This window comes from Heteronotia binoei, chromosome 20, assembly GCF_032191835.1.
Source record: "Heteronotia binoei isolate CCM8104 ecotype False Entrance Well chromosome 20, APGP_CSIRO_Hbin_v1, whole genome shotgun sequence".
Taxonomy (NCBI): Eukaryota; Metazoa; Chordata; class Lepidosauria; order Squamata; family Gekkonidae; genus Heteronotia; species Heteronotia binoei.
Genome location: NC_083242.1, coordinates 38,749,586 through 38,765,936, shown reverse-complemented (window position 1 = coordinate 38,765,936; position 16,351 = coordinate 38,749,586). Strand labels below are relative to the sequence as shown.

The window sequence follows — 16,351 nt, the reverse complement described above, 5'->3', positions numbered from 1 at the left end:
CCTTGGGTCAGCCAGAGCTCTCTTATCTGGGAGAACCGGGTTTGATTCCCCACTCCTCCACTTGCAGCTGCTGGAATGGCCTTGGGTCAGCCAGAGCTCTCTTATCTGGGAGAACCGGGTTTGATTCCCCACTCCTCCACTTGCAGCTGCTGGAATGGCCTTGGGTCAGCCAGAGCTCTCTTATCTGGGAGAACCGGGTTTGATTCCCCACTCCTCCACTTGCAGCTGCTGGAATGGCCTTGGGTCAGCCACAGCTCTCTTATCTGGGAGAACCGGGTTTGATTCCCCACTCCTTCACTTGCACCTGCTGGAATGGCCTTGGGTCAGCCATAGGCCTGGCAGAGGTTGTCCTTGAAAGGGCAGCTTCTGGGAGAGTTCTCTCAGCCCCACCCACCTCACAGGGAGTCTGTTGTGGGGGAAAGAGATAAAGGAGATTGTGAGCCACTCAGTTTGGTGTAGTGGTGAAGTGTGCGGACTCTTATCTGGGAGTGTGGACTTTCTAGGGAGGAGAGCCCCACCGACCTCACAGGGTGTCTGTTGTGGGGGAGGAAGATAAAGGAGATGGTGAGCCACTCTTGAGACTAATTTAGAGAGGAGGGCGGAGGATAAATCTGCAGTCTTCTTCCCAGCCCTGGAGGCAACCCATCTGGTTGAGTGGAGGATTGCACTGCCCCCCTCCCCGCCCTAGGGCCCAGCTCCCCTCCCCCTGTTGCTTTCACTGCACTGGGACTCCCCACAAGCGGGAGGGAGGGAGCGTCAGGTGGCTCTCTCGCAAGCCCCCCCCCCCATGCACCAGGTGCCAGCTGCAATAGAAACCAGTGTGACATGAAAAGCCTCCCCAGTGGGGGCCGCCTCAAGGTCCTGCTTCCCCATGGCCACACCCACCTCCCTCATATTGCACCCCCCAAGCTTCCTCCCTGGCCTCCTTTGCAGCACAGCTTGGGTGGAACCACGGGGGGGGGGAGGGGGGGATAGGGATTGCAACTGGCAAAGGGGCTCTGATTTCCCTCCTCCCCCCAGAGGGCTCTGCACTCCCCCGTGGGCCTCCTCAATGCAGCATTCCACCACAGCAGCAAGCTCTCCTCCTCCTCCTCCCCTGTTGCTGCCAGGGCTTCTCTTTGGCGGGATCAGGCCCAGCCTCCAAGGCAGCCTCCTTCCCTGGGTAGCCACACACCAAGGCAATTCTTCATTATTATTATTAGTTTATTTCTATTCCGCCCATTCCCCCGCAGGGGCTCAGGGCAGAGCACAACATCATAATAAAATCACAATAAAATCATATAATAATAAAAGTCAATTTCAGTATTCCATAGAACAAAACAGCCATGATGAGATGGTCACTATGCTCATTAGACCAACAGCCGCCTTGGGGCAAAGCAGCTTGGAATTTTTGAAAAATAAAGTAAGACTGTGACATCTCAGAGCTGAAATAAAGGACTTTATTAACTACAAGGACCACGAGGGGTTTGCTGCTCATGCATCAGGGGACCCCAGCTCAGCAGCCGCCCCCAAAGCTGGGCCCCGGGGGGAGGGGGGCACAAGTGTTGCGCCTACTGAGCCCCACTTCCACACGGCCTGGGCTGGCTTCTCAGGGCAGGTGAGGATGATGGGCCACCACAAAAGGCTGGCTGCCCTGCCCTGCCCAAACTCTCTTCCCTGGGTAGAAGTCGGGTTTCTCACTGTGGCTTAGAAGAGGCCTCCCTCCTCTCCCATCCTCACTGCCACTCAGTACTTCTCCAGGGCTTTCGTGAGGAGGCTGTTCAGTCGGTTCACAATGGGCCTGGGGTCATCGTTCAGACCTGCCGCTATCATTGCATTGTCATAGATCTGCAGCCAAGGGAGAGAAAGGGTGAAATGCCGGGGGTGGGAGAGGGTGGGAGGGATGGAGCGAGGTGTTCAAGGCCGGCAGGCAGGAGGACTCAGGACAGCATCTCAAGGGGGCCAACCATTTCTACCCTCTTCTGCCTGCACCCACGGAAGGACAGCAGATCTCGTGACCTTCCCAAGAAGACTCTTTCCCTTGCACCTGGCTGGGCCCCCATGGCACAGCATCCATTCACTTCCCCATTCAGCCCCTCGACTTCCAAGCCAAGCAAGGCCAAGTCTGAGAGAGACGCACAGCAGACACCTTAAGAATGTGCACAAGAAAACCTGCAAGTCCCTAAGAAGCCACTCTTCACTTCAGGTTGAGGCTGAACCAGCGCTCTGCCCTAACAGCAGCCACAGCCCCTCAATGCCGTGGCCTTGGGACCCCTGACCCCTACACAGGCACCAAGGTCAGAACGTTTCCTGAGCTGCAAGGGCGGACTCCAGGCCACGTCAAGCTGGCTGCTCAAAGCTTTGTGCTCACCTGGTCAAGCAGCATCTGGGCCAGATCCGGGTGGCTGGTCCGCAGCTGGCTGAGCTTCTTGATCAGAGGGTGTCTGGGAGAGAGGGGGGGGGCAGGAACACTTGGATGAGAAGGAGCTGCTGAGCCTTCTCCCCCCCCCCAAAAGGCTGGCTACTTCCAAGCATGGGTTTGGCAGCTGGAGGACAGAGGAGGGAGGGTTAGGATTCCCAGGTCCCCCCCGCTTTACCCTGTATTTATCTCCAGGGTCGGCTGCAGGATCTGGGCCCGCTCTTCACTGGTCTTCGCCAACTGCTGCATGCGCAGGAAGTGGCGGGCAGCACCCATCTCAAGCACCGTGATCATAGCCGGGTGCGTATCCAGCCGCGGTGTCACCTGAAGGAAAGCCACGTGCAACAATTATGTAGCAGCATCTCAAGACGTCTTCTGGCCCAACTAAACTGCTCTGCAAAGCCTCCCTCTGCACTGAAGCAGGCCAAGGAGTCCCACAGAATGCCACTCAGCCCTTCACAGAAACACCTCCTCAGTTCAAAAAGTTGAGTTCCCCTCCCCCTGCAGGACTGCCATCAAGAAAAAGAAGGCACTGACTTACATCCACACAGAAGTTACAAGTATATATGGTAACAAACACTTTTTTGAGGGGGGGGGAACCCTCTTCCCTTCAGATAAATATGATAATCTCTTTCTTGGGGATGGAAAAGTAGGCACCTTGTGGAACTGCAGAACAGTCTGTTAACTTCCTAGAGCTGGGGGGGCCTGATGTGAGCAGACCTTGGGGACACCCCCCTCCCACTGCCCATGTTCCTCCCTCCCTCCCTCCCTCTTGCCTTGATAGCCGCCACCCGTGAGCCCAGCACATTCCTCATCCAGGCAAGGAGGCCCTCCGCGTCCTGTGAGCTCAGGTTTTCCTCTGATGCAGAAGGAGGGAAGAAGCACAGAGACATCATCATCATCCCTTTACGTTACTTGGGTTTGAGAAGTGGAGGCTGGGGGGGGGGGGGAGAACTGAAATATTTTTGGGGGAAACAATTTTTTCCTGTTTTTCCCCCAAGGTCACCTCTCCAGTTTTTCTGATGAAAAACAGAGAAATGTAGGGGAATATTGGAGTGGGGAAGGGAGAGACTCCCAAGAATGAGTGAGCTGCTTTCAAAGACAAAGACAGCTCTTCAATATGCAAGGTGCATTTCTGCATCTAGAATCTTCATGAAGGGAGCAGGCAGGGCTCTCACGGCTTCACAGAGATGGACCTCTTCACCTCTCCCTCAAACCACTGTGACACATCACACCCACAAACCAGGGGAGGAAGCAGCTTCTGGTCCCCACTGGTTGGAAGGAAAACAGAGGATCAGAAGGAGAGGGAGGGGCAGAAACTGGAATCAGTGGGGTCTGTCCAGGCTGGGCTGGTGGGCATCAATGTGGCAAATAAGATTCAGTGTGGGCAAGTGCAAAGGGGGGGGGGAGACAGTGGGAGGGCTTCTAGTGTCCTGGCCCCACTGATGGACCTCCTGATGGCACCTGGTGTTGTTTTTTACCACTGGGTGTTGGACTGGATGGGCCTTTGGTCTGATCCAACATGGCTTCTCTTATGTTCTTACATTTTTAAAGTAATGCACGTTGGAGCAAAAATCCTAACTATAAGTACACATTGATGGGGTCCAAACTGATGGACACTGACCAGGGGAGAGATCTTGGGGTCGTAGTAGATAACTCACTGAAAATGAGTGTGGGCTCGTTTGGAGTACTGTGTACAGTTCTGGTCACTGCACCTCAAAAAAGGTATTATAGCTTTGGGGAAAGTGCAGCCTGCCCAAGAGCAGCTCCCATGGACTGGGAAGCACACCTGAGTGGCTCTCCTCAAACTTCTCTTCCTTGTAGTGATCCACCACAATATCCGTTTCCACTGATATCAGTTTCTTCTTCTCAAATTCCCGCAGGTGGAGGAGAGTCAGTTCATCAAACTGCTCATAGCAGAACAACACCTGGAACCACAGAGGGGAAAAGCTCGACTCTCCAGCAGCACCACCGGCTGTGCCTGCAGCCCTCCACAGCACCTCCCCAAAAAACATTTCCAAAGCCCCCCGCCCCCCCAGCTCCTCCCAGCAGGCAGCATCACCCCACCCCACAAGGAAAAGTGTCTCTTGAGCCAAGTGCCACCCCCTGCAAGCCCCCCGGACAGGGGCCCTTCTGACAGGAAGCTAGGCATGGCCCCAGTCCAAGGCGGCAAAGCAGGAAATGCTTCCACATCTCTCTTTCTCACACACACACACACATCCATGCTGCACACCTCCCCATCTCCCACACAAAGCGCCTCCCCGCTTTGCCCACTCACTTCTGCATCCTTCTTCTTCATGGCCTCATAGTACGGCGAGGCTTCAGCCAGGTGACGATTGGGGGCACACAGGTAGTAGATGTTCCTACTACCCGCGGGCATGCGGCTGGCATACTCCATCAGGCTGGTCAGCTGGCCGACGGGCAGGGCGGAGGACTCGTAACGCAGCAGCTTGGCTATGTCCTCCTGGGAAGGGAAACCGCATTAGCCCAGCCAGTCTCACAGTGGGCCCCATTTTAACACCTTTCTCCCAGGGTGCCGAGCAGCAAAGTCCCAGAAAAGCCAGATGATGCCCCCGCCCCCTCCCCACCCAGCCTGGGCACACCTTGACCTCCTGTTCAGCCACTGTGACAATCCCCTCGCGGATGAAGAGCCCAAAATCCTCAAAGAACTTGGCATATTTCTTCGGGTCCTTCTTGCTCTGGGCAACAAAGAAGTTGATCAGCCGCCTCTGCAAGACCTCCCGGAGCTTCCTGCCAAAGAAAAGCCACAACTGAGAAATCACAGGGGTCTGCAGCTCCAGCAGCAGGGAAGGGAGAACCAGATGTTGAAAAGAAAGGACTTCCCGAAACCCCAGCGCAGGGGGGTGGCGGCAATCAGCTCTCTCCTGTTTGCTCAAAAAAGATATGCCCAGCTTCCATCAGTGCAACGACTACCTTTCCCACTCTCAAGGAAACTGCATTTCATCCAAGACCACCAGATCTCTTTGTCTAGAAGGCAGAGCCCACATTCAGCATGCCAGCGGTCACAGAGTTCATCTCCGTTACCTCCAGTGTTCCTCTAAGCTGAGTTAGCGTGAGCCAGCTCACAGATTTTTAGCCTCCAGCTCACGCATTTTTGTCTTCGCTCAGGAAGGAGGACCCCAGAACACAGTAACTGATGCAGCAGCTCACAACTTTAGTACAAGTAACTCACAAAGTAGAATTCCTGCTCACAAGGTTCTGCAGCTTAGAGGGAACATTGGTTACCTCCAGTCAGAAGTGTTACTTCCAAGAGTGGGGGAAATAATAAGATGCGACAAGATGCTTTGTCTTTATAGAAGGCAGTTCCACAGGCTCCCATATAGCTCCACACCTTATGGTGAGCCACATTTGCCATTACCACTGAGTGAAAGCGCCGCTTTTATTTCCACCTCTGGCATGGGGCCTGCCAGCCATCCTCTGGCCATGATCTGTCACGGGGATGTTCATTTCCATTAGAGTGTCCCTACTGAACAGTTCCAACAGGACTTTGCCTGTTCAGAAACATTCAGCAGCAGATTTCTATCAAAGACTTTTAAATCTGACAATACAAATGAGTTCTGTTCTTTGAACTATAACCAGCAAACCAACCCAAAACCTTCAGACCTTCTCTTTTATTGAAAAAGAAACAGTTCTCTTTATTATGCAAAATGTTAAGCACAGGCATGTGAAAAGTAACCCTGTGGTTACAATAAAAACAAGGGCTAAAATGATCAAAGTCCCTAATGTTGCTTCACTATAATTTGGAAGTGATACTTGAAAAGCAAGCCAGGTCTCCAGTTCCTGCCTCACAGCTTTCAGATAAACACAAGTCACACACACATACTCCAAAATCTCACCTCACCTTCTTCTGAGACTTTCATCCAAAGAAATCAGATTTCCTTAGCAGAGTGCATTTTTATAGAAAAATATCACACTCTCTTCTATCTAAATCATGAGATTACTATCTAGGTAAGTTTTTCACTAAGTATGAGATAATCAATAAGTGGCGATGAACTCATCGGCAGATGTGCATGATTTTCATGGAATATGTCCTTTGTTATCTCTTCTAAAGCAAGACAGGGAGGCCAACTGCACTCTTCATCTCAATTAATCTAACTTTTCTGTACTGTTTCACTTAGCTGTCAAAGATCAAAGTAACCTTAAGTTTGCTGACAGTTGAAGAGTGCGTGATTGGCAACGAAAGGGGGTGCAATAATCCAGGACCGCTAGAATGCCACAGTTTCAAAGCGGGAACTGCTGGCCAGTCACGAGCCCCTCCAGCCGAGGGCCTTGCCCAGGGTCAGTGCCAAGCTGGAGAACAGCCCCGAGAAGAGCCACAAAGAGACACACACAAGGACCAGAAATCTGCTGGCAAACAACGCCCACAAAGATGTTTTTAATAGCACGGTGAGCTAGAAGCAGAGACAGGCGGAGCTGCCTTACCCTGAATCAGAACTCCCCTGACCTATCCAGGGCAGTCCTGTCTGCTCTGACTGGCAGCCACTCTCTCTCCAGGGTCTCAGGCAGAAAAGCGGCTTTCCCATCACCTCCGCCTGGCCCTTTCAACCATCAAGGGTTGAACCTGGGACCTTTTGCAGGCCAAGCAGATGGCTTTACTTCCCTGAGAGGTACGACCACACCGAAAACAGACGGTATCCTCACCTGAGGAGAGCGCTCTCCTGAAGCAGCTCCCGGCTGAGGTTCAAGGGGATATCCTCGCTGTCCACCACGCCTGCAAGAGAAAGAGGCCACCACAGAGGTGGTCAGCTGCGGGGACAGGAGAGCCTGCCCGGGCCTCCCCCCACCCCCGGCTGAAGCGGGCTACCTTTGAGGAAGCGCAGCCATTTTGGCAAGATGTCCGTGGCCTTGGTCAGGATCAGGACCTTACGACTGTACAGGGAAATGCTGGAATCCAGCTCTCGGCTGATGTCCAGCATGGAGGGCTTCTGCTTGTGTCCAGACAGAGAGAGAGAGAGAATGAATTCTGCTGTTGAAATAGGAAAGCTGCCCCTCCCTCTCTCCCCTTTGCCCCCCTCCTCCCACCCAGCCACCAATATTTCAGACAGGACAGTCTTCAATGAAGGGTTCCACATCCTTCCTTTCCCCCACGGATGACAGGCAGCTCTCAGATCTAACTTCTAACATAAGAGAAGCCATGTTGGATCAGGCCAGTGGCCCATCCAGTCCAACTCTCTGTGTCACACAGTGGCCAAAAAAACCAAGGGCCATCAGGAGGTCCATCAGTGGGGCCAGGACACTAGAAGCCCTCCCACTGTGCCCCCCCAAGCACCCAGAAGACAGAGCATCCCTGCCCCAGACAGAGAGTTCCAACAATTCTACTTTGCCCACATATTACCAATAAGAATGTGTTGCCCCTCCTTCAATACGGGCTCCATAGCAAAGTTTTAGCTTCAGAAGAACTTGACATCTTCCCTGTACTGATGCAGCCAACCAGAGACAGGTAGGAAGAAACCTAAATATTGTCTCAGATTTTACCTTTTCCATTGTTACTGAAAAGAGCCTGCACAACAAGGCCAACACCCCAAGAACCGTGGGTGTTGGAAAGCAGGAGCGATGTGTGTGGGAAGGGCAGCTCAGAGCCCCATCCAGGTGACCCTGCAGAGAACTTCAGGGGGAAACCTGAGCCACCAGGCACTGAAGAGGCTGCCACTCCGTGCCAACAGGGCAGGGGTGGTGAGCTTCCGGCAAGAACACAGGACTCCTCTGTCTTGCCACTGACCAGTGCTGATGGTGTGTGGGGGGGGGTGGCATCCATTGGAAGAGACAGGACTGAAGGCACACCCCGGGAGTCTCTCTGCCAGGGGTCTCTACCTGAGGTACCCATGAACACGGAAAACTCTGACCTTGATAGACCAGTGGACTGACCCCGTACAAGGCAGCATCACACGTGTTCATGGGGAAAGGAGAACGTGTTGATCGGTCTTCCAAAGAGATCAGCAGTAGAGCTGGGGCACATTGTTTAAAACACCAAAGGGTTTGTGGCAGCAGGAATTTGAGACCGCCTCCTCCTTGGAGGTGGGGGGTTTGATATCCTGCCTGGTCTGTGGGCTCAGGAGGCAGCAGTCTCTTGTCCGACTGCAGCTAGTTCTGCCACAGAACCACACAATGGTCCAGGGAGATCTGCTGACTCCCCGCCCCGACAAGCCTTACCAGGAGAAGCAAGCTAGCGATGAGGCCATTTTCTCTGTTCTCTGCTTCTCCTTTTTAGGGGTCCCCTTTGGCCCAGCTGCCTCTCAGAACCAATACGGTGCAGAAGCAGCAGCAGCTGAAGCTCCTTGCTGCAACCAGCGTTTGGTCCCCCAACCTGCCAAGCCTCAAGGAGGGGAGCGGCTCTGCTGCCCGCAGATGTCCTGACTTCAACCATTTCAGCTGGACATTCAGAGGCAGACAGATTGTTTCACTTTAGAAAGGGCCCGCTGGCACGCATGAACTGGCTCTAGAATAGGCCAAGAGAGAAAAATCCACCAGAAGGAAGCCACCGCCCCCCTGCCCGCCAGCGCTCACCATCTCTGGCACGTAGAAGATGCTGCAGATGTTGAGGGGGGCGTCGGTCTTGTAGTGGAGAAGGTAGCGGGGCTCATCATAGGCCTGGGCAATGAAGCGGTAGAACTCGAGGTGCTGCTCCTCCCTGACGTCCTTGGGGTCCATCACCCAGAGGGCCTGGGGCAACAGAGCAGGAGCCAGCCTCAGTGCCAGCCTACCCCCCACTCCGCTGGCTGAAGCACGGCTGCTTTGCGGCTGCAGAACCAGCAGAGCCCTCCAGAGGGAGCGACAGGGAAGCCGCCGCCATCACACACCCACCCACCCACCCATAGACCTGGCTGCCGAATCTCAAATCCAGCAAGCGAGATCATTGGGGCAGCTCCGTTAGAGGCAAGGAAGGGGGCCAATGAGAGCAAGTGGCTGCATTCTGGTGCTGCTGGGGGAGCAGGGAAGAGGCTTCCTGAGCTCTGCTGCTGGGTCATGCCCTGTGCCAGTGGGAGACATTGGCAGGAGCTAGAGAAGGCTGTGTGCTGCGCTGTTTTTAAATTTTAGTTTGCTAGCTATTGAGCACCACGAACCTCCCTCAGCAGTGCCAGGTGAAAGGACAACATCGCCCTCCCATGCAGCAAGCCACAGACGCTCAGTGGGCAGCTTACCTGTAGGGTGTTGGTGCGTTTCCCATTGAGGCAGAGCGGGAAGCTGATGAAGTTGCTGTATTTGTTGATGACCGCTGAGTGGGGGGGAAAGATTTGCTCAGTGACAGTTTCCACAGAAGGACAGGACAAGGCCCCCCACAACCTGCTTCCTGGCCATTTGGGGTGGGGGGGGGGTGGGGGGGAGATCAGCAGCCTCCTCAGCACCAGACTGAACAGAGCACAACAAAAGCACACACTGGCTGGCTGGGGAAGGGGAGGGATCTGCTCACTCCCGGGAAGGCCAAGCAGCCAGCCTGAACGTTCACAGCTACGGAGAGCAGCCTGTTCGAGGCAGCTGCCTCCGTAGGCCTAAGGCAAAGGGGGGGGGGCTTCCCGGTGAGGCTTGCTGGCAACTCAAATGCTCCCCTCCCTGCAATCAACTCAGCATTACAAAATCAGAGGAAGGGAAGTCAGAAGGGGCTCCAGACAGTCTGCCTCTCCTTACTCACCTTTGACTCGCTCCTCAGTAGCAAACTCCTTGCAGTCCTCCTTGAGATGAAGAATTATTTTAGTCCCAGTTCGGACTCCAGAGGCTTCTGAAATCTCAAACATCCCTGACCTGGGAACAGAAGGTCACGTCAAAGGCACAAGGAACGGCCTGACCGCCACCAGCTAGAGACTGCTGAGGGCATCTGTCAAGCATGGGTATTTCTCAATAAATAGTCTTGCGTTATTGAATCAAAAGTTGCTTTCTTGTAGGAACTCAGAAGCTTTACCAAGGACACAATCCTGGGAAGTAATGACGTTCATAGTGTTACATAGTTACTATTTAGGATAACTTCAAAGGGTATCATGCAGATGCAGCTTGAGCCACGGGTTCAAAGGTTACTGCACAGTATCTGTTTTATTACTAAGGAATTTAGGCTATTAAAACATCTCCCTTTCTCACACTTCTCCGAGACCTGATAAGAACTGTCTGTATGAATCTGGGGGAGAGGCACCTCACAGCTTCCCCAGCCAGGCTGCAGCGTAAACATCCTTGGACTAGATGGATTTATTACTTGCCCAAAGGTTGTAAAGGAGAGGGGGGGCGGTAGAGACTGGTGACCTGCTCTTTGTCTAAGGAACCATCACGGCACACAGAAATATGCATGCTTGACAGCATCCCAAGACGAAGCCACCAGCTGTGGATCAGGCTCTCAGCCAGCATTTCCAGGAAGGCCTTCTGGAATGGAGAGCATGCACCGATGGCACTCCTATACTGGCGCAGTCAGAAAGCTGCAAATGCATGCTAAGCACAGAAGTCCTCTATGCCAGCTTCTCTCTTTTAACAGCACTGTTGTGAATCAAGGGGGGTTCCAGTCAGTGAGGTGGAGGACAAACCACTGCCTTGGAGGGGTGAAGGCAAACTGCCCCCCCTCAGGCTCCCACACAGATTCCTTCAGCAACATACCAGAGATCTGCTACTGCCGTGAGCATGGAGCAAAAACTGTGGCTTGAGTGCAACCACAGCCAACAAGTGGCATGAAACCTGCCCCCACCCTAGTGCAGAACCAGTGTCCCAATCTGAAAAAAACCAGAGGCTCTATGCCTGGCCCACCCCTTCCCTGGGGCTCCACTGCAAATGGGAACAGAGAGCAGTTCACATCTGCAGAATAACCCAAACCTTCATCCTGGGAGATAAACCCGGGGGGGGGGGGCAGGTGCAGCCAGTGGCTCCAGGCTTTAAGAAAGGAGCTGCTTCTGAGCACCCCCTGCCTGTCCACACCCCCGCCAGACTTCTTACCCATCAGAGGTCCAGTAGCATCCTGGGGCGTCTGGCTGTGCCGACTGTGAGAACACTTCCACTTTATTGGCCACCATGAAGGCAGAGTAGAAGCCCACTCCAAACTGGCCGATGATCTTACTGCTGGCCTCTTCCTTGTTCTGAAGCATTTCCAGGAAGGCCTGGGGAAGCAAAGACCCGCCTGCTGGCCCTCACGTTCCCCAGAAGGATAAGCAGACAGCGCCTCTGGCAGAGGTGGGCAGCAGTGGCAAAGCATGCCTGACTGCAGACAGAAGGCCAGGCAGGATGTAACCCAAAGCCTCTTCCCACCCAGCTGCATCAGGAAGAAGCCCAAGGAGCTGCTGCCAAGGTCTATAAAGGCTGCCGGGAAAGCCCCCCCCCCACCTTCCTCAAGGAAACTCTCCCCCCCCCTTGTACCTTGGAGCCGGACCTTGCGATGGTGCCGAGGTTAGAGATCAGCTCCTCTCGTGTCATGCCAATGCCTGTATCCTGCAAACAGACAACAAACAAAGCAAACGTTAGGAGAGGATTATTTCTGAACTTAGTTTTGTGAAAGGTGCTAAAGACACAAAGGTGTTAAGCAGAGCTGCAAACAGAAGCTCTCCTTTGAGGCCTCACAAGAGCACCTACAGGGCCCCTTCCTGGGCAAGTCATCGCCCTCTGAACTTCTTCCAGGTCATTCAAGGTCAAGCTCTTCTCTTGCGTTTTCTTTTTTCTTTCAGCCGGGCCTTTTTTGTGCCTGACCTATAGAGGACTGACGTGAGACGGCTCAGTGGTGGAGAGTCCTTTGCCTGGTGGCAGGTCCCAGTCCAGGGACAGGTAGGGGGTGATGTGAAATTCCTGGGGAGAGAGCAGCTGCCAGTCTCAGCAGACAAAAGTGACCTTGATGGGCCCGGGAGGGTGTCTAATTCAGGAACAGGCAGTTTCATGTGATTCATCAACATGGGTATCACATGAGCTCAGCTGCACAGTGATATGGCCATGCTACAATGCAGGTCATATTCCATTCTCAGTCACTGCACTCAAGGATGCCCCCGAACGCCATCACTACAAGATGCAGCATTGCACAACTCTCCTGAGGGCTCTGAACAACAACTGGATAGCCACAGTAAGCCCTGAAATGGTCCCCATTGCTTCACTAGTCCCAAGTGGAAGGAAAGAGACAGAGGCAGCAATACAGCTAAAGTTCAGAGCGGCTGATACTCCAGAAGTCTGACAGCTCCTATCTTCCACAGCTAGCAGCTCAGTACCCTGCACCCAGCTGATCTCATAAGAGCATCAAAAAAGCCCTTCTGAATCAGACCAGTAGTCTGTCTAGTATCCTGCCTTCTCACACACTTCTTCTGGACATCCAGCAACAAGACATATGTATGTATTATGGCTGGGAAGGCACAATATGGCATTCTGGGAACCCAGCTTCTTTAAAGCACATTGGCACCCCCTGAAGGCAAGGGAAACATCTGCTAGCACCCCCCCCCCCGAGACAAAGTCTTCCCCACATCCTTGCTACCATTGCAGGAGCCCACTGCGAGGGCTGATTACAGACAGCATCCCAAAATAAGATCAAGCAGACCCCACATCTAGATAGAGAAACACAGAAAGGCCCCAAACAACTCCCACAAAATTGTTCGCATTTATGACTTTTATGCCACAACTGAACCACCTTCTCTGGCAGAAAAGCAGAGGAAGTTCTGGGGGGAAGTGGCCACAGCCACAGAAAAGAAGGGCTCCTGGCAGCACTACCTGGATGATGAGCGTCCCCTTCTTGGGATCTGTCTGGAGATGGATCTCTAGGTCTGGCAAGACTTTCCCTTCAGAAAGCAGCTGGTGACGCATCTTCTCCAGAGCATCACTGCCATTGGATATCAGCTCCCGTACGAACACCTGCAGGAGGGAAGACGTTTGGCCAGTGGAGAGTCACAGCAAGCCTTCTATTTGCAAAACAATGTAGCCTAGCAGGGCTTTTTTTTTGTAGAAAAGGCCCAACAGGAACTCATTTGCATATCAGGCCACACACCCCTGATGTCACCATTGTTTCACACAGGGCTTTTGTGCAGAAAAGGCCCAACAGGAATTCATTTGCATATTTGCACTAATGAAGTGCAAACGTAACACACCCTTTGACACCAAGCCAGCCAGAACTGCGTTCCTGTTCAATAAAAAGCCTTGCTGGCTGCACTATCAATCCCAGAGGGGGTCAGAGGGCCTGGGTCTTCCAAAGAGGGGCTGGAGACCTACCTCCTTCTCTGAGTAAAGGGAACGGGCCACAATGTCCAGCAGCTTCTTGGTCTCCGCCTGGAACTCATAACTGGCAGCAGTGCCTGCAAAGAGCACAAAGAGGTGGTGGTAGAGGACGCCCATCAGAGGCATGTCATTTTGCCTGCTCTGGGTCCAGAAATACTGGGAGATTCTGAGGGAGAGGCAGCGGAGAGCAGAGTTGGGGGGAAGGTAGAATGCCACAAAGCCCACCCTCCAAAGCAGCCCTTTTCTCTTGACCATCTGGAGACTGCAGGCCATCCTGGGGCATAACATCCATGCACTGAGGGACGTATTGCCTGTAAGGCAGAGATGTTCTGCCAGAGATTTTTGTCGAGGACAGGAGAAGAGTTCCCACTGGGCTGGCGCTCCTGTCTCTTGCCCCCCCCCCCCCATGAGGCAGTGGAACAATGAGAAGGTTCACCGCAGCTGAACTAGATTAATTCTTGCATCTAAGATGGACTTAATGCATGGCGGCAGCACCCTGAGCCTCGCTGTTCCGCAGCCCAGAGTAAACAGCGGGGGCAGGGGGAGAGAAGAATCTCAGAGTGGCTCACAATCTCCTTTACCTTCCTCCCACACAACAGACACCCTGTGAGGTAGATGAAGATATTGGATTTATATCCCGCCCTCCACTCCGAAGAGTCTCAGAGCGACTCACAATCTCCTTTTCCTTCCTCCCCCACAACAGACACCCTGTGAGGTGGGTGGGGCTGGAGAGGGCTCTCACAGCAGCTGCCCTTTCAAGGACAACCTCTGCCAGAGCTCTGGCTGACCCAAGGCCATGCCAGCAGGTGCAAGTGGAGGATTGGGGAATCAAACCCGGTTCTCCCAGATAAGAGAGCTCTGGCTGACCCAAGGCCATTCCAGCAGCTGCAAGTGGAGGATTGGGGAATCAAACCCAGTTCTCCCAGATAAGAGGGCTCTGGCTGACCCAAGGCCATTCCAGCAGGTGCAAGGGGAGGAGTGGGGAATCAAACCTGGTTCTCCCAGATAAGAGAGCTCTGGCTGACCCTAGGCCATTCCAGCAGCTGCAAGGGGAGGAGTGGGGAATCCAACCCGGTTCTCCCAGATAAGAGAGCTCTGGCTGACCGAAGACCATTCCAGCAGCTGCAAGTGGAGGAGTGGGGAATCGAACCCGGTTCTCCCAGATAAGAGAGCTGTGGCTGACCCAAGGCCCTTCCAGCAGCTGCAAGTGGAGGAGTGGGGAATCCAACCCGGTTCTCCCAGATAAGAGAGCTCTGGCTGACCGAAGACCATTCCAGCAGCTGCAAGTGGAGGAGTGGGGAATCCAACCCGGTTCTCCCAGATAAGAGAGCTGTGGCTGACCCAAGGCCCTTCCAGCAGCTGCAAGTGGAGGAGTGGGGAATCCAACCCGGTTCTCCCAGATAAGAGAGCTCTGGCTGACCGAAGACCATTCCAGCAGCTGCAAGTGGAGGAGTGGGGAATCCAACCCGGTTCTCCCAGATAAGAGAGCTGTGGCTGACCCAAGGCCCTTCCAGCAGCTGCAAGTGGAGGAGTGGGGAATCCAACCCGGTTCTCCCAGATAAGAGAGCTGTGGCTGACCCAAGGCCCTTCCAGCAGCTGCAAGTGGAGGAGTGGGGAATCCAACCCGGTTCTCCCAGATAAGAGAGCTCTGGCTGACCCAAGGCCATTCCAGCAGGTGCAGGTGGAGGAGGGGGGAATCGAACCCGGTTCTCCCAGATAGGAGAGCTCTGGCTGACCCAAGGCCATTGCAGCAGGTGCAAGTGGAGGAGTGGGGAATCAAACCCCATTCTCCCAGATAAGACAGCTCTGGCTGACCCAAGGCCATTCCAGCAGCTGCAAGTGAAGGAGTGGGGGAATCAGACCCGGTTCTCCCAGATAAGAGAGCTCTGGCTGACCCAAGGCCATTCCAGCAGCTGCAAGTGAAGGAGTGGGGAATCAAACCTGGTTCTCCCAGATAAGAGAGCTCTGGCTGACCCAAGGCCATTCCAGCAGCTGCAGGTGGAGGAGTGGGGAATCAAACCTGGTTCTCCCAGATAAGAGAGCTCTGGCTGACCCAAGGCCATTCCAGCAGCTGCAGGTGGAGGAGTGGGGGATCAAACCCGGTTCTCCCAGATAAGAGAGCTCTGGCTGACCCAAGGCCATTCCAGCAGCTGCAAGTGAAGGAGTGGGGAATCAAACCTGGTTCTCCCAGATAAGAGAGCTCTGGCTGACCCAAGGCCATTCCAGCAGGTGCAAGTGGAGGAGGGGGGAATCAAACCCGGTTCTCCCAGATAAGAGAGCTCTGGCTGACCCAAGGCCATTCCAGCAGCTGCAAGTGGAGGAGAGGGGAATCAAACCCGGTTCTCCCAGATAAGAGAGCTCTGGCTGACCCAAGGCCATTCCAGCAGGTGCAAGTGGAGGAGTGGGGAATCGAACCCGGTTCTCCCAGATAAGAGAGCTCTGGCTGACCCAAGGCCATTCCAGCAGGTGCAGGTGGAGGAGGGGGGAATCGAACCTCTGACCTCGGACGCTCTCCGTGTGGCCCGTTCCTGCTGCTTCCTCGGCGTGGCCGCTCTCGGCTGCCCTCGTGGTGAAGCGGCGCAGGGCGGGGGGCCAGTGCAGGGCCGGGGGGCGCGGCGCCTCCTCGTCCGCCGGCCTCCTCCTCCTTCCCCCCGCCGGCCTTCCCAGAGTCGCTGGCGGCCCCCCGAGCCCGGCGCGCACCCACCGCAGGAGTCCCCGGCCGCCCCTCAGCCCCGCCGCCGCCATCTTGGCCGCCGTCGCCCGCGCTCTGACGTCAGCGGCGCG

General features: G+C 54.4%; 1 protein-coding gene across 1 annotated transcript; it reads right to left on the bottom strand.

The window, feature by feature from the left end:
• Window positions 1-1,185: 1,185 nt before the first annotated feature.
• Window positions 1,186-16,312, bottom strand: TRAP1 (TNF receptor associated protein 1). The gene is made up of 17 exons (XM_060260713.1): window positions 16,069-16,312; window positions 13,562-13,644; window positions 13,067-13,207; window positions 11,741-11,812; window positions 11,324-11,484; window positions 10,047-10,156; window positions 9,559-9,632; window positions 8,924-9,079; window positions 7,224-7,344; window positions 7,061-7,130; window positions 5,002-5,149; window positions 4,677-4,862; window positions 4,188-4,326; window positions 3,175-3,257; window positions 2,577-2,722; window positions 2,351-2,423; window positions 1,186-1,827 (listed from the first exon to the last, which is right to left on the bottom strand). The coding sequence occupies exons 1-17, from the start codon at window positions 16,310-16,312 to the stop codon at window positions 1,726-1,728; spliced, it is 2,109 nt and encodes a 702-aa protein (XP_060116696.1). The 3' UTR covers window positions 1,186-1,725.
• Window positions 16,313-16,351: the final 39 nt, after the last annotated feature.